This window comes from Aspergillus melleus (genome assembly GCF_016097325.1).
Source record: "Aspergillus melleus strain CBS 546.65 chromosome Unknown contig6, whole genome shotgun sequence".
NCBI classification, from domain to species: domain Eukaryota; kingdom Fungi; phylum Ascomycota; class Eurotiomycetes; order Eurotiales; family Aspergillaceae; genus Aspergillus; species Aspergillus melleus.
In genome coordinates, this window is record NW_025763375.1 from 2,495,776 (window position 1) to 2,513,413 (window position 17,638).

At 51.8% G+C, this 17,638-nt stretch overlaps 5 protein-coding genes across 5 annotated transcripts; 1 reads left to right on the forward strand and 4 right to left on the reverse strand.

Annotated features, from left to right (window-relative positions):
- Positions 1–181: 181 nt before the first annotated feature.
- LDX57_010602 (putative proteinase) lies at positions 182–1,707 on the reverse strand (the record flags this gene model as incomplete). The annotated part of the gene is made up of 4 exons (XM_046092347.1): positions 182–403; positions 463–523; positions 570–645; positions 693–1,707. 4 exons carry the CDS (start codon positions 1,705–1,707, stop codon positions 182–184), a joined length of 1,374 nt encoding a protein of 457 aa, XP_045948325.1.
- A 1,392-nt stretch (positions 1,708–3,099) lies between these two features.
- Positions 3,100–3,731, reverse strand: LDX57_010603 (uncharacterized protein; the record flags this gene model as incomplete). Its single annotated transcript, XM_046092348.1, has 2 exons — positions 3,100–3,643; positions 3,709–3,731. 2 exons carry the CDS (start codon positions 3,729–3,731, stop codon positions 3,100–3,102), a joined length of 567 nt encoding a protein of 188 aa, XP_045948326.1.
- Positions 3,732–5,007: 1,276 nt separating this feature from the next.
- LDX57_010604 (uncharacterized protein) lies at positions 5,008–7,031 on the forward strand (the record flags this gene model as incomplete). Its single annotated transcript, XM_046092349.1, has 5 exons — positions 5,008–5,219; positions 5,288–5,311; positions 5,366–6,740; positions 6,789–6,883; positions 6,953–7,031. The coding sequence occupies 5 exons, from the start codon at positions 5,008–5,010 to the stop codon at positions 7,029–7,031; spliced, it is 1,785 nt and encodes a 594-aa protein (XP_045948327.1).
- Positions 7,032–7,188: 157 nt separating this feature from the next.
- LDX57_010605 (esterase/lipase family protein) lies at positions 7,189–8,022 on the reverse strand (the record flags this gene model as incomplete). Its single annotated transcript, XM_046092350.1, has 1 exon — positions 7,189–8,022. The coding sequence occupies one exon, from the start codon at positions 8,020–8,022 to the stop codon at positions 7,189–7,191; it is 834 nt and encodes a 277-aa protein (XP_045948328.1).
- Positions 8,023–13,041: 5,019 nt separating this feature from the next.
- LDX57_010606 (uncharacterized protein) lies at positions 13,042–14,715 on the reverse strand (the record flags this gene model as incomplete). Its single annotated transcript, XM_046092351.1, has 1 exon — positions 13,042–14,715. The coding sequence occupies one exon, from the start codon at positions 14,713–14,715 to the stop codon at positions 13,042–13,044; it is 1,674 nt and encodes a 557-aa protein (XP_045948329.1).
- Between the last annotated feature and the right edge of the window lie 2,923 nt (positions 14,716–17,638).

Genomic DNA, 17,638 nt, shown 5'->3' on the forward strand with positions numbered 1-17,638 from the left:
TCTAGCTAATGGAATGCTTGAGAAGCAGCAAGAATGAGCTCAATAAGGGCATATGGCTATTTTCATCTATCCAAGTTGTACTCCGTACACTACTGTGGGATGAGAAGTGGTTACCCCTCATCCTTATCGATAAGCATCGCAGCCTCAGGCCTCCGCCGGGATACCTGTCTCGGCATCTCCGCTAGATGGGTGTGCTCTGACTCTGGATATGACGGGCGTCATCGAGGATTGCATCCCACAGTTCCTGATCCTCGAAGGTCATCTCATGAGTTTCGCCAGGTGCACCGAGAAAGGGAACAAAATCCCCTTCACAGAGAGTGTCGGGTGGTGGCAACTTGCCGGTTTGGAAGTACTTGCGGATCGCTTTATTGATGCACATGGAGGGCGCCGAGAGGGTAGAATGCTGTCGCGTTTGTTAACATAAATTGTATCATATTGGGTGAGCCGAGCAGGGCAACATACTCCCTCTGAGTCCTGTCGGAGTAAAACCGAGCCGGGGAATTTCTTGACCATATTTTCCGCACTGTCGACGTGAGCAGGATTCTTGTTTCATCCGAGTGGGGCATTACCTTCGCAGCGGTGTGACCGGGTCAAGAAGGTTGCTAACGAGCAGTGGTGGATGGGAAAGATTCGCAGAATAGGGTCCTGCATTTCATTAATCCTCTGCGTGATCAAGTCTCAGGGCCACTCACCTGGCACCCTCCATTTCGCTTTCACGTTCCATCCCACGCATCCCAGCCCGATATGGGCCCAGTAGTCCCCAAGCATAGTGCTGTCTTCACGAAGTACTTCCCAGTCTTGCAGGAATCTCTCTTCGTCCATTGCTTGCAGATACTCTGCGTCTGTACATAGGACGGCTACGCTCGCGTAGGCTTCATTCGCCCCGGAAGGCTGGCAGGAGATCGACCACGGGCCGTCAAGAAGACACTGCGTGGACGGACATGAGGGCTGACGGCTTTTTTGCTTGAAATCGGCGACCTCGGACCCGTCTCCGTCTGAAAGTGACCTCGCATGTCGTGCTAAAAGAGGAAATCCGACCAGGGGTTGATACATGGCGATGCGAAGAGACTGCTTCAGGTCAGTCCACGTGATGATTTCTGGTCCTCGTGTCTCCGATGCAGGAACGGGAACAGAAGCATTGTACAGCTTGTCTTCCAACGCGCGATATGCCTGTTTAATCGCCGCCTCCCCGCCCTCGCGGTAGAACGGACAACGCTCAGCGCCCGCGGTAGCACAATAATGCGCAAACTTATCGAAGATTTGATCCGCGTCAATGATGGAGTTGTGCCCTTTATTTTGGTAATATTTGTCAATATCAACCACACCATCAAGTACAGCTCGGCCCATCCGATCGGGAAACATTCGCGCAAACGTAGACCCCAAGATGGTGCCGTAAGAGCGTCCCCAGTAGAGCAGTTTCTCTTGGCCGCGATTCCATTTCGTGCGCTTTATGATAGTTTGTTCTGCATCAGGGCCGTAGAGACGGTCGCGTCGAGCCTGTTCCGCCTGGCCTTGCAATTCCCGCCACTCGGCGTGTCGCTCGATGATTTCAAGCATGTCGCGAGCGACCGGAGGGGTATTTACATGCTCGCCTAGTGCTTCCTGCTCGCCCTCTGGCACCGTAGACAGCCTGGCGGAGCAACCCATGTTCAGAGCGAGCGTGCGCTGCCAATTGCGGACAAATGCGTCGCCGGAGCTGCTCAACATGCCTTCTGCCTCCGCTTGCAGCTCCCAATTCTTCTGCGAGAAGAGGTTGGGAAAGCAGCCAAACCCGGGGGTAGTGTTGTTCACACCGCGAGGGTCAAACCCGATGATGTCAAAGTACTGGTTACGGCTCCTTTCCGGCTCGTGCTCTGTTGTCGGGTCAATGCCCGCATCGACGATGATTTGGAAGTTCCGACCAGTGCGTAGGACCTGTGCAACGCCGGAGCCACCGGGACCACCTATTCTGTTCAGCAACAATGAAGACGACAGTGATTAGTTATGCCGGGCATACCGGGATTAATCAAGATTGGACCCCCGTAGCGAGGATCCGTCACCGGCACCCTTGCTGGTAGGCGTGTAACCGCAACCGCCACGCGACGGCCCTTCCCGTCCGGCCGGTTGTAGTCCATCGGCACTTCCAGACGGGCGCACTGAAAGCCTCCGAAGCAGTCATGGTATTGCAATGAGGGCGACGGAGTAATCTGTGGTCCATTAATACCTGATCAGAAGACCTAAATCATGAGTCGCACCTGGCTCCAGTTGAATTCATCTTCGGTCGGCTCGCTAGGACTTTGAATCTCGTATATGTGAGGTGGGAACAGCCACCATATCGACACCACTAGCGCTAACAGCGCCAACGCAATGGACCGGGCCACATGTCGTCGCGGAGAATACACCACAGGACTTGGGGAGACGACACGCCGGCAATCCGTGAATGCTGCCTGCTTTGAGTCTTCCATATGTCCCACTCAAGATGCCGTCATTGACAGTGGGAAGAAAAGTGGGACACCCGTGCAGAATTAAAGAATTCCTAGGAGCCCGGTCGCACCAACTCGCTGGCATGCAAGGTGATTACCACCGTCCAAGACGCCGGATTGCAACCGCGAATGGAACGATAGAATTGGGAATGATTAAAGACCGATAGGTCGAGTGAAAAAATCCATCAGGGATGGGATGGCACGCCTGGATGCCCAGAACCGAGATCGGTGGGTGCAAGTGGGATGGATCAGCACGGTGGAGTCGCTTGATTGGCACACGCGTCTCACCTGCATATCCCACTGTGTTCATTTGTCCAAGGCCTGGCACAATTCAGTCTCTTGCATCGTTGCAGGGATGGAAAGTTGCACTCTTATCGCCTCGCATGGAGGGCATGGCACGCATGGGACCGGACCATAAAGCTATGACAACCGAATGACAATAAGAAATATCTATATACTCCGCAAAACCCCGAAAATCTATCTATAATACATGAATGATAAGATAATGGTACCGAAACCACCAACTGGCCAGCAGATGGCAGAGAAGGACGTGTCCAGAAGGAGAATCGAGCGACTCTGAAAAGGAAGAGCCAAAAGCATCAAGGAAAGTGCTTTAGCCAGTTCCAGATCCTCCCATTCACCTGCGTCGTCTTTTCGACCTCCTGTTAGGATGCCCTCTCGGGGGGATGGTTCCTCCCAGTGCCCGTACCCTCTCGGGCAGCGAAGCCTCCGCCTTCTCCAAGGAGGCTACCAAGGCATGGAGCGAGTCTTCGTTAGGATGTAACTCCGAAATCTGGCAGATTTCCGGCAAATTGCCCTCCCACAACTTGTGAGATCGCTCGGCTTCGTCAAAGAGATGTGGCATGACCGCCTCCAAGCCGCCGAGGTGGCGCGTGAATTGGTGAACGGATTGGTTCTCTCGCTTTTGAGCGTGCTGATAGAGCGACTCCGCGTAGCTGGCTATATACCGAGTCGTCGGCAGCTGTTGATAGAGAAAGGAATGGAACTGCAGCCACGATTCATTGCCCGTCCCCTGCGAGTGTATCATCCAGCGGTCGGTAAGACTTTGCGACACGTGCCGCAGCGCTTCCCGGACTCTGTAGCTGTCGTGCTCGAAAAACAGCGAGTCCGTTGAGAAATGCTCGGCCAGTTTCCGTTTAAATGACGTGAACTCCTTGCGGCTGGTTCCTTCGTAGATGGTAGTTACCGGGAGCGATGTCCCCGAATCGCAGTATTGAACCCATACTCCGTCGTCCCTGGCAACTCCATCGATTCCGAGCGCGAGCGCTTTATTCCCCAGATCGCATGGTGTCCCGAACCTGGCGAACGCAGAAGTAGATCGGCGGAATCGCTTGACACGTGTGTTATATAGCGGAGACTTTGCAACCTCTGGTCCTCCTCGGCGAGTTGATTCTGCAATTGCAGAACAGTCCGTTCTTTTCTCTTGCCTGCGAGCTCATTTTCCAGGCGCCGAATTTTGGAGTTGAGCTGGTCGGTAGTTGTTTGGATTAGAATGTTTCGTCTCTGGCCGCTGCCGCGTCAAGGCATCTTGTGTCGTTGTCGATTTGTGTCGACAGGCGGCGCGAACTTCATCCATATCCATTCCCTGGGGAGACGCGACCGTGTCGGCATCACGTGCCAGCCGATGCGATCAGGCCGCAACAGGCAACCCACAGCATGTGCATGTTAGTCATCGCGGCATCATCTGATTCTTGTTCGCTTTCCCTCGTCCTCTTCTCTCTCGTGTTCTCCTACCATCGCCAAATCCAGCAGCCTATCCAGCGTTAGCAATTTTGGCATCGCCTCGTTCCAAGCCCAAATGACGTGGTTGTTGTCGCTTCACAATCGCCGCCATTTGCTTGGTACTTGGTAGTAGTGAGTTTGGCCATTGTGGATCGCTTCCATACTCCAGCAATGAGTTGGTTGATGTAACCATAAAAACTCGACAATCGGCCAGGGGCAAGTACAGAAAAAAAAAAAAGAGATGCAGAGATTTCTCCATTCCACCGCACAAATCCCCTTCCTCGGTGTCTCGTCACTCCAAGTCACATCATCCCATTGACTTTCAAGCCACAAACCAATGGAAAATTGGTGACACTCTCGTCGATCCCGGACTGATCGGCAGCCTTAGCGTGCGAAGAACACCATCGCCAGGGAAGAGCCCAGTCGGCTGATTGGTAGCCCCTCACGCTTGCGTTAGGGGGCAATCCGGCCAGTCTCCTCATTACGTCGATCGCATCCGACTGACTGGCAATCCCTGCTTCGACTCTTCATTCATCACGCCCACTTTCCCCCGGATGACCGTTTGGCCCGTTCTCTCAGTCGGTTGATATTTGATTAAACCCCCGATCTTGGCAATCCCCTCCATGACTGGGCCTGACCTGCCGCACCGTCAAGAAAGAGCTCAATACGCGGTGCGTTCTTCGTGTTGCTTTCGTTGCCATCCAGATCTGTTTTCCAGTCCAATCATTTGCGTGGTCTCGCATGTATCTAATTCTAGGGCTTTAGTCGGGAAAAGGTCGCTTTTGTCGACACTAGGGACAGAATGCTGAGTGCATGGATGAGGTGCTTTCGCCCGTCGCAGGAGAACGAAAGCATCGCCAGTCCCCAACCATCGTCCATATATGATGAGAAACATAGAGACTATGAGGTCAACGTCCAAGAGTCCGACTCGGCGGTACCTGCCACCGGCGCCGCCAAGATTGAAGCCGTCGAAGCAGTGGGAGGTCGCAAAGGCCGCTATCTGCTGTACGCGGGGTACGTGCTTGTTGTCACCGTTTAATAGGAGACATGCTGATAATATCTCTTTTCTTGGATTTCATCAGGCTGGCAATGATCATGACCATCTAGTGAGTTTAGTACATACATTATATAGACATTGCACTTTCTAACCAATATCTCAGTGAGCTGGACACATCCACCGTGGGGACGTATCGCAATTTTGCGACTTCCGATTTTGACCATCTTTCCATGCTGGCCACTCTGAACACGGCCGCGAGCATCATCTCCGCCGTGTGTAAACCACCGATCGCCAAAGTGTCCGATGTTCTTGGTCGCGCAGAAGCGTACATCTTTACCCTCGCTTGCTATATCATTTCGTATACACTTTGCGCATCGTCCAAATCCTTCAACACCTACGCCGGTGGTTACGTCTTCTACTCTATTGGTCAGGCTGGTATGGCCATCCTTAATGCCACCGTCGTCTCAGACATTTCCTCCATGCGTTGGAGAGGATTCGTTTACAATATACTATATGTGCCGTTTTTGGTCACCCCGTGGATCTCCGCTTTCATCGTCGACAGTGTGGTAAATGGGATCGGCTGGAGATGGGGCATTGGCATGTTCGCAATCTTGATGCCGTTCTGCGCCAGCTTCATTATCATCACTCTGCTTGTGTTCCAGCAGCGGGCGAAACGTTCGGGTCTGATCTTAACCGAGCGATTAAATATATATGACTTCTGCTCGAGAATCGATCTTGGTGGTATCATTCTTCTCAGTGGTGGATTTACACTGGTGCTCATTCCAATCACATTGGCGGCTACCACGACCAGTCGCTGGCAGACCCCCTGGGTGGATGTTCTGATCGCTCTTGGTGGAGTTGTGCTGCTCTGCCTTTATCCGTACGAGAAATATCTCGCCCGGCATCCGGTTGTTCCCGTGCGCTATTTCCGTACCCTCTCTGTTGTTGTGTCGGTGGCCCTGGCTTGCGTCGACAACATCGGCTTCGGCAGCACTCATACCTATCTCTATGTCTGGTCGATGGTCTCGCACGACTTCTCTCCACGCGACGCGCAGTTCCTCAACTACACCAACGCCGTGATGCAGGCTTTGGTCGGTATGGGCACTGGACTCCTGATGTACCGCATGCGCTCGTACAAGTGGATTGGAGTGATTGGGGCGGTGATTCGAATGGTCGGCTATGGTGCCATGGTCCGACTACGCACCAACGCCAGCTCTACGGCAGAGCTTTTCATTGTTCAGATTGTCCAGGGCGTAGGCAGCGGTATCATCGAGACCGTCGTTGTCGTGGCGGCACAAATCTCTGTGTCTCACGCGGAACTTGCCCAGGTCACGTCATTGACAATGCTGGGATCGTTCCTGGGCAATGGCATTGGTTCGGCCATTGCGGGGGCCATTTATACGGGAAAGTTGCGCCACCAACTCCGACTGCATTTGGGCTCGGGCGTAAGTGACGACAAGGTCGATACTCTGTACAATTCGATCACGGGAACATTGCCTCCGTGGGGATCTACGGAGCGGGGTGCCGTTAATCAGGCCGTAAGTTGATTAGCTATCGTCTGTTGTTCGAGGACTGACACGGCGTAGTATTCCGATGTGATGGGCTACATCACGATCGCAGCGCTCGCCTTCTCCGCCCCGGTGGTGGTTCTGGCGCTGATCCTTCCCAACAAGAAGCTCGGGTGTGTATACCCCTCAGGTTTCAGTCCCTTGCTTCGCCCAGATTGCTGATCATCACTTCTCCACGTCAGGGACGGACACAACTTGGTTCAAGACGAACAACCCCCGCGCACGTCTCAGGCAGCATTAGTCGAGAAAGAAACGCGATGATATACTGACTAACATGATTGGAAATGCCAAGGTATTAACGGTTTGATTAATTTTAATTATACATTATTATGATATGATCGCCATGCACGATGCAGATAATTCAATGTTCGAAAGATAAACAGAAAGAAGGAATGAAACGAGCTTCAAACTGATCTCCTTATTTTCCCGGAGATCCCAAGACGCAAAAGAAATTGCGATCCGGCGTGTCATCCAGCGCATTCTTAACCATGTTCCACACATTCAGATCGTACGCCTCACCGATATGGCCGACGGGATCTAACTTGCACTTGTCCTGCACCCAAACGTTGTTGACGCCCTTTTCGTGCACAAAAGAAGTCGACGTGGGTGTCACCATCTCATCCAGCTTCGACGCAATCACCGTCAACTTGTTCCCGGCCTGCACAATCGGCTGGCCGTCATTCAACCTATCGATGGCTGCGCCGTCGGGGCCCAGATCATCGCAGGCCGCACAGCCCACCGTCTTCAAGACCTCGCCGACCGCCTCTCGCGAGGCATTCCCAAACGCATACGCCAGGTTATAGATGCCGGCGAAATTTGTCCCCCGAGTCGGCGGCGCGATGGCCACCAACTTATCCAGGAGCTCCGACGTCCCTTCCTCGAATTTGGGCACGTACAGCGTCTGGAACGCGCCCTCGGAGTGGCCGACCAGATCGATTTTCTCGGCTCCTGTCTTTTCCGCGACTTCGTGGATGTAGTCTGCGATCTCGGTCGCCGATTCGGAGATGGCTTTCAGCCCGCCGAGCAGAGGGAAGCCGTCGTAGTCGCCGTATGTCTGGGCGTAGGTACAGTAGCCCTGCGATTGGAGCCAGTATTGCAAAAAGTTCAGGTCCTCGTAGAAGGTGGCGCCCAGTCCGTGCAGTAGCACGACGGGGTTTGGGTGTTTTTCGCTGCGGCAGGAGAAATCGTTGATGCCGAACGCCAGCGTGGATGAGGCCACGGCGGACCCGAGTAGGAGGGATCGCAAATGCATGGCGATATATAGGAGAAGAAGGTATAAATTAGAAATTAAGATATGAAGCCAGCTGACAGGGAGAAAGAATCAAGAGAAAACAACCGGCACACGAGACAGCAGCTTCCATTTATCCTCCGCAAATCCCAGGGGGAATGGTTTCTTTTTCTTCTCAGCTTCAGCCCGCCCAGTGGAGATACGATTCAGCTGCAGATTTGATCAGCCCCAGCTGCATGGATTTACCCATCACATTTCCTCCATTTCCGATCAGATTCACTGGAGCTCAGCGTGTCGATCGCTCAGGAACAATTTCCGTGGGCGGCCTGATTGGTCAGGCTAGTGGAGCTGAGCGGACTCAGGCCGACTTTTCGTCACTGCGGTCCACACGCTAAGAACAAACTATCGATCGCATTTGTCATGGCAATGAATACGGGGGCTCTGAGTTGTGGAAATTGACAGTAAACGGGCTTGCCTTCCATGGGTCGGACATTCGGTGACAGGCCGTTATGTGAATCTCGCTCGTGGAAGCCGGTTTTTCGTGAATGTTGGTGGAAAAGCAGTTCCGGTATAGGGGTAGATGCAAGGCTTCGCGGGTGGGAGATCGACCTCTCGTTCCTATTTAATGGGCCTGCGATCGCTCTCCTTACTTTCTCCCTGACTTCATCAGTTGCCTCAGCTTACTCCACCCCACCTCTAGCCTTCTGGTTATTGGACTTCAACCTCACTTGACGCTCAGGATATGTGCATTATATTATCATTTCGGAATATCCTATCTCTGGGCTGTCCTGCGCCTCTCCAAAGGCTTTTCTTCTCTGCATCTCATCATAAGACCGTGCTCCTAGCCAAGGACGTCTTCATTTGCTCACTGGAACAGAATTCTACTAAAGCCTTTTCCATTGTCATCTTGATCTCAATTTCCCAGGGCTTCTTCCATTGATAATTTGTAGATTCTAGCTTCTTCCTACCAAGCATTCGAGATAGGTGCTTGGCAAAAATTCAGATTGTTCGAAGAGTGGTCGAGCGTTGGGTATCCTACTCTTTCACATCCACAGTTCAATGTGAAAGACTCAAGGCCTCATATAGGATTGAGGTCATGACTATTATTACTCATGACTCAATCTCGATTTGGAGACATTCAACGATAATTTCATGGTTATCGAGGCTCATCGGCCTTTCCAAGTCAGATGACTGGTCTCGAGCATTGTGCGAAGGCGGAACCTTTTGTCCGGCTTTCTATATCCTCCTTTTCACATCTTGGTTCTTATAGAACTGCTGAAAGAGGATGTTTTCTATGGCCAAGGGACTATTTTTTCTTCTGAACAATATCCGGTAAACGTTGCACAAGAGGAGCAGAGGTCAGAAACGAAAGACCCGGATGGCAAAGCCGACGCGAAGACGCATGATAGTCGGAACCCATGCAACGATGTCAAAGAATATCTATCGCAGCCAAGAATTTCACGGCTGGACTTTTCTTCCACAGAAGAGAACGTCATATAGCCAGCGCGGGAGAGTGCATTCTGGAAATGCCAGGGCAGCGCCTAACCATCAAAGGCTTAGGTCTTCGAGCTTTTCATGTGTATCGATCTTCTTATATCGGCGGTCTAGGTCTACCTTCCACTTTTCTACGCAGGATGTATTTCACTTTCACCAGTGTTAAGCTCGTTCGAATGCTCGCTCAATGCTGTTTGTCGACAAATTCCGGCAATCAGAACACCTACAGTAACCGAAACGCCTAATCTTGGTCAGTTCAACTCCTGGGTTTAGGAATGTGGCCTAGCTCAATAACGAGGTGATAAATGAGGGGGCAAAGGCCAAAAAGATGCTTCACTTTCCCCTCTCAGATTTGATCGTCTAGCACTGTTTTCCGGTGGCCTCTTACTTTCAGGTAATTTTGGCTCAATGCCGGAGTCATCGTTCAGAGTATTCTTCGTTGAGTGAACAACGTGGATACGAAAAAAGGGCGCAGCAATAGACTTACCGTCCCAGATATCCAGGCCTTAATCTTGCGAAAGTTAATTCCACGCGCCGTGTCAGCAACCCTGCTGTCCTGCAATAAGTCGAACGTGTCACGGCATATCTTTGTACGAGGCTCTTATCTCCTACGGCCATCTTCGCTGTAGCACGGCAATGCCAATTCTCAAGAACTCGCGAGCACCTGTTCTTGGAATTTCGATGCCAGACAACATCAAAAGCGGCATTCCAGCTGGCTATCTGGCACGGAGATTGCCACTGCCGAACAGGCTTTATCTGCGCCTTTTACTACCCGGTTATGGAAATTGACCCGGCTCATAATCCAATTTCGTTCCAGTATCGTCCGGGCCGTAAGAGAGGCCTTTCGAGCGGTTCTGCAGGTAGCTATTACCATTGTCACCTGTCACAATGGTCTTTGTTGAGTGTATTCATCACGTACGCTTTTTGGGCAGGGTTCTCGTTCTGAATCTAACTTCAGAAACGTTGAATCTATTAACGGCATGCCCACATGCCGAAAGATTAGAGCGTATGCCATTTTGCAGATATAGCAAACCTGCAAGATGCGGTGAGTCGCCATTGAAGGATGACGTTTCTCAGACTCTGTCGCTTTGCCTTTATATAGACGCTCGTTCAAATGTGCTTTAAGCTCATGAATGAGTTCACAAAGAACCCAAACAAGTCACGGACTGGCCGAATTCCGCCAGTTATATCAAGGACCTTCTTGCGCCCTACTGTGAGGAGTTCAAATCTTTTGTGCCCGTGATGCCCCAAGAGACTTTTGGGGTCGCAAACGGAAGATGTAACAACACCATGTCGAGCGTTTCTATTAAACTCGCTCAAGATAAGACCGGTTCCCTACTACGGTAACACCATTTCAACAGAGACAAGCCTCTATCGAGTCCTCCCAGTTCTTAGTAATTCACGAGAATTTATCGGCGGCTATAGGGTCTAACCTATCCGCTTGATACAGAAATTTATCTCGGTTGTATTATCGCAGGGGATGCACGAACTGCGTCTATCTATCGTGGGGAAGGATTGGGGTCTACCTTGATCATACTTTCCTACTATAACGCGCTGCTTGATAGAGCTGTCTATCTTGGGCGTCCCTACACTCCGCTATCTCGGCTTGTGGGTGTCTTGTGGATAAACTCGCGGATGCGGAATCAACGGCATTTCGAAGAATGTGGGCACTAAATGCCTAAGCCTAAGCGATTCAGACGGACAAAGAGGTTGAAGCGAAGAGTCTACCGCTTCCGATTCATAATCCGAAAGGATACGTCACCATGGATCTATAAAGCCCTTGTGGCCTGTTCTTACAAAGGATTCTCGACAACTCAATTTTATAAACATTCGATGTCATAAGAATCTAATCTCGACGGCAAACTCATAGCCTTGAGCCAATATTGAAATTAAATTATCCACTAAGAGGAACAGGACACGGTACACACCTCTGTTAAACCTCTGCGAGAAAGTATGTTCTCCAGAGGCAATCTGTTGTGTTATCGTCTATTCCAAGGTAGACCTTTGAGACGTTCTTACTGAACGATGTTGGCCGAATTGTCGACCGATGTTTCTGTCGGTTGCATACCCAGGATAAACCTGGACAATGGTGAGGCCGCCAACGTAATGCCGGTAAGTCCTTCTTTTCCTTTCAAAATTTTCATCCCTTTCTATGTTCCGGGACATAGAAAGTTGTTACCGAATCGTTGCTCATAGTTCGAAGGTTTTATAAACAGAACTTTCCACAACTACCGCAGCATTCTGATAAAGATCTTTCTTGCTTTGCGGAGTTAAAGCAAAGCAACGATCAAAAGCCGTGGATTCTGCTTCCTCGCAAGAGAAATATGATATAGCGCTAGCGACTCTATCACTTACGCCCACAAATTATGTTTATCGTTATGGCCCTGTAGCCAAAACGCACCGATAAAGGTGCTTTGCACAATTTTTTTTTTTTCATCGACGATGATCCATTTGATGATAGATCATTCAAAGAAAATGTTCCTGGCAGATGCACGATCCCGCAGATCTTTCAGAGGCGTTATTATACCTTGCTCTCTACCAGGTTCAGCATGTTCTTAGGAGGCACGTTAACTATGCTAACTAGTCCTGCCAACGTCCTTGGCTCCGCTCCATATTTTCCCTGCAGCTTACTGGTCGGTCAAAGGGATCTACTCAATAATCCTTCATTGGGTCATATCGGTTCCTCTTGCAATGTCAAAACACGAGTGGTCCGGACAAACCCCGTTGAATCGACCAAGTCTTGGCTGCGTTTCGTCGAATATGATGTTTTCTTTTCCCCAGGGCCGGATTCAGCTGGGAAATTCCCTGCCCGTATTTGAAACTTACTTCACTCCACAGAAGAAAAAGAGTATCTGGACTCGTGCAGACTACACCTCTCCCTGATCAAACCCTGGGATTTCCTTCATGCAACAATGTGCGCTTATATCGTGCGCAGGCGTCTCGCATTGCGTGGTGGGTTGGGTTTTGATATTGTTTCTCCGAGCAGGCATTATGGAAGGATGTGTGAGATTTAGGATCTATCCATACATTTGACTATGGGGATTTTTGCTTTCTTTAAGAGCATCACATATGCAAGTGATGGATCGTTCTGATATTGGTATATCTTGCTTTGGAATGGGACCCCAGTAAGGTGACAGGGGGGAATCACACGCGGAAATAAACTGCGAAAGAGAGACAGAAGAAGGAAGAGAACCGGAACAAGAACTCCCTTATTGTTACTGAATGTTGTAATATGAAACCTTCTTGTTTCGACAAGGAAAAGCAAAGAAAAACTACAAGAGAAAAACTTTATCAATCAGCATTAAGGCTTTCATCAAATTATTGTAGAGCGTGTGCATCAAAGCCTAGGACTATCTCAAACGAGCGAAGTAATTAAAATACAAAACAATATCAGGCATAACGAGTGTTCCATAAAATTTCCCATGCAAAAGATCCCAGATTTCCAATCCTTATCGCAGTGAGCATCAAAGGTGATGTTATAGTGGCAACAGGTCAAGGCCACAATGATTATCGGCGAAGATTAGCATCCCTCTTAGCAGAAGAGATCGTCTAGTTGTCCTCCTCGCACTCGCACTCCTCGTCATCATCGTCGTTGTCATCGTCGTCGTTGGAGTCAGGGGAGGCGTCAGTGTCAGCAGGCTGGCCGTCGTGCTGCTCCTGGCATTCCTTGGAGCCGTTCTCGAAGGTGCACTCAATCGAAGCAGAGGTGCCAGAGACGGGGTGGCCGTTGATGGTGACCGAGGACGAGGAGTGGCCGTTGGAGCTGGAGGAGGAAGAGCTGGAAGAAGAGCTAGAGGAAGAGCTACCCCAGCTGCTGGAACTGTGGCTGCTGTAGCTGCCGGGGCCGCCGGAGGTAGGGGTGCCGGAAGAAGAGCCGCCAGCGCTGCCGGATGCGCTGCCAGAAGCGCTGCCAGAGCCGGAGGCATCGCCAGACACGTCACCGGAGCCAGAGGCACCGCCCTCAGCGCCACCAGAAACATCGCCAGAGGCACCGCCGGAAGCACCGCCGGAAGCACCGCCCTCAGCGCCGCCAGAGACATCGCCGGAAGCATCACCGCTAGGGCTAGGAGAAGAAGTGTCGGGGGAGGAAGTGTCGGGAGAAGAGCCAGTGGGCGAAGGGCTCTCGCCCTCAGTAGGACTAACACCGGAGGGAGAAGGAGCAGAGGGGGTTCCGCTAGGAGAGGGGGCACCGCCGCTGGGCGAAGCACCACCACCAATTCCGGCACCAACATCGGCACCGGCGCTGCCACCTCCACCAACATCAGCGCCAACGCCGGCGCCACCCTTTCCGCTGCCGCTGCCACCAATGCCAGCACCAACATCAGCACCGGCGCTGCCGCTTCCACCAACGTCGGCTCCAACACCGGCATCACCCTTGCCGCTACCACCAGCGCCCACATCAGCGCCGACATCACCGCTACCACCAACGTCAGCACCGACGCCAGCACCAGCACCACCGCTGCCACCAAGGCCTGCACCAACATCAGCACCGGCGCTGCCGCTACCACCAACGTCAGCACCGACGCCAGCACCAGCACCACCGCTGCCACCAAGGCCTGCACCAACATCGGCGCCAGCACTGCCGGTTCCGTTAACACCAGCGCCAATACCAGCGCCGCCGTTTCCTCCAAGACCAGCGCCAACATCAGCGCCAACGTCACCGCTACCTCCAACATCAGCACCGACGCCGGCACCACCGCTTCCTCCAAGGCCGGCACCAACGTCGGCACCAGCACTGCCGCTGCCACCAACATCTGCGCCAACACCGGCACCGGCACCGCCGTTTCCACCAAGGCCAGCACCGACATTTGCGCCGGCACTGCCGCTGCCGCCAACGTCAGCTCCGACACCAGCGCCAGCGCCGTCTTCGTCGCAGTCTTCACCGTCAGCTCCAGCGCCAGCACCGGCTCCCAGTCCAGCGCTACCGCTCACATCAGCGTCGCCACCCACGTTGGCACCGAGACCAGCACCGCCCTTACCACCGGCCCCGAGGCCAGCACCAAGGCCGGCACCGAGGTGGGCACCGAGATCAGCATTGGCACCAGCACCGGCACCACCGTGACCGCCGAGCAGGCCGGAAAGGAGACCGAAAGTACGGGCCTCCACGCGCGGAGCGGCTTCGTTTCCGGGGTGGGAGGAAGGAGGGAGGCTTCCGGTAGTCACAGACACCGGAACGGCCATAGTTGCGGCCGTGAGGGCCAGAGCACAGAAAGCGTAACGCATCTTGTCAAAAGAACGTGTGTGAAAGAATAAAAATAAAAATTAGGTATAAAGAGAATGTGTAAAGAGAGGCTTTTTGGTTTTTTGTCTTTTTATCAAAAAAAGAGTGTAGCGATGTCCAGGCTGATGATGAATGAGAAACCCAATGTTCGGGGAAATTCTTGCTCCCTTATATACCCCTGATGCTGGCCATCCGGTGCAGTTCTCAATCTTTCACCACCCCATGGATCAAAGGTCTCCGTTCTATTCTGGGCTCAGGGCGGGCCAGAGCTGTCGGGGTTGCGGACGGTGATCTTCGTTTCAAACAGGAACAAGCTCTGGGGGAGACCAGGAGACGAGCGGATTATTGAAACGCACTTACCAAACCTTGCGAGTCAAGGTTTGGCACACTTTCAGGTACCCGAAAGTATCCAATCGCCAGCTCGGAGCAGTCAAACTCTGCTCTGGAAACAGCGCTGTCGACATTTCGGCCAACGATCATGAATTGCCTAGACCATTGCTAGTCGGTCGACAGACCTGGGTAGCGCAAAAACTGGCGAGTGGCCACTGCGATACCGAAATTGGGACAAGGAAACGGATATGGAATAGTCCGGCCTTCTCGGAAACCGTCCCACCTCCAAAGTCACCCTCTCGGCCTCTGCTCTCGTCCCTCGAACATCGTCCCGGGGTCAAGGCTCCGCATCTTGTCGTGAGACCGTGAAAGAACCAGTCACATCTGTCCAGCAGAATATAATTAGAAATGGAATGCGGTTTAGCATCGAGAATAGAGTTCTCATTGTGGACCATGCTAGGGCTGGCGGGATCGCTGAAACGAACCTATGCGTGGTCTGAAACGCTTATTTTGGGTACGAGGGAGCGTTCGAACGACCGACCCGATTAGTCGCAGATCGTTGCCTCGACTCCGGGGGTTCCCGCGGACTCGCACAAACCAGGAGATCCTCGGATCCTAAGAACCAGGATATAGCGCGATTCTCAGCATCACGGGGTCTGGGCCTAGGGAGTGTCGGCTGCGCTCGAAACGGTTAGTATCATCTCTGGTCGGTTTGATCTGGAATCCTCCTAGTGGCCTTTAGTGCCGATCCCAAAATTGAGACTGCTCCTTTTCTCGAGTTCACAGGGAGAGCATTGACGATGTAGGCTTCTCCGGTTGTTTTCTGTTCACGCGCTTTCTATTGACTTGCAATTTCTCAATTCAAAATCTCCGAGTCAATTTGACGACTTAGGTTCCTTGTTCAAAGAATGCATTATCGGAAGCAGGCATCCGCACGCTGCTGTCCTCCACTCTGCAGTCCGCATAAACTCCGGCGCATTGGTGGTTCGCAAGACCCACAACCTCTAGAACCACGAAACAGGGTCGCAGGGCCCTGTTTTACGTTCGTCGGCCTCTATACCCGACCGAGTATCAAACGGGATGATCCTGCCCATGCAACGGTGCAAGTTAAAGCGGATTATCGCACCGAAGCCTCCCTACTGGCCAATGCCCGTCCCACGAGCATCGGGGATTGACTCGTTCTTGCGGCGGAAGATGGCTAAGACCAAGGCGGTTCGAGTTCCCGCGACTAGCAGGTTAGAAGGAACCATGTTTCCCTCTACCAAATAATGGGAGTGTTGAGGAGATGCAACTATTGAGAGATTTCGTGATCCATGAAGGCCCTCCGATGGGAAGTTGAAGGTTGAAAGTTGGAAATTGCTTGGCTTCAGGGGCCGAAGGAAGGAGCCTGTCGCTCCTTTCGGCTTAGCGCCTGCCTAAGCGGTGTGGGCCCTCGATCATCCACTAATCCCGTTGCGGACATCACATGCTCGGCCTCACCATCGCCCAATCGAGAAAACCCTCACGACTCAACTTCTCCTGCGGTGTATCCTGTCGGTCTCATGAATCTAATGATTCGCCTACTCGCTATTATTGATTAGACGCTCCTACTACAAACAAATCCACTGCCCCTTTTATCAAAATTCCATAAGCCCCTGGTTTGCACATACTATCCCTCGTACTTAGGTTTCGTGGCTTTCCTGTTGAGACGAGTCACATTTCTACCCCACGAGAGAGGAGCACATCGCTGCCTCCTTTGCGCATTGACCATGGTATTGAGCCATTTTGGACCCCAATCTAGCTAACTTCTCATGTCAACCGTCTATCTTCTGCCGTCTTCCAACCAAAGCCAGATAGGAACTTGTCCGATCTCCAGAAATAGCAACGTTCTTGACACATTAGAAGTTTCAGGCGGCGCCCGATTCTCATTATAACAGTGACTAACTGAAATATCTTCTATTGGACTTCATCCCGCTGGGACGGCATCTGTATCCGCTGTCGTCCGGTTCAGCAGTTTCGTCAGTGGGAATGTTCTGGGAGTCATGGCCATTCGAAGAGAACCAATGAGAGCCCAAGTCGGCATTTGCTATCTTTCTTCTATTACCTTAGGCTTTGCTGCTTTGCGAGGTGGTTACTCATATGGCTCAACGGTAGGACGCGAGCATTACTCGCATTGTACATGATATTCGTAGACCAGATCAGGTTCTACCTCTGAACATATCAATCAAAGTCTTCCGCGCTCTTGATGGCATTGCTTGATTTGATTGAACAATAGAATATCATATATAGAACTATTTCAATATTCCGCATCTTGCCGTTCTTGGCTATGGTTCAGTTTTCGGTAGCGAAAAAGAACCTGGTTCATCCCACGACAAGTTCCTAATGTTCATGATATCGCCAGCATCTACTCTGTGTGAAAGTAAATCTTTTAGACAGCATTATATCACTGCCAATATATTATCACGAAGTACAACGAGAATCATACCTTCATTCCGTGGGCATGTGCTGCAGGAAATTCTGAGTCCCTGTAGCGAGATATATATTTTACACTCTAGGCTACCCAGCAGCACTCCCCGGTCCACAGCCACAAGATCGCAAATAATTCTAATTCAATAA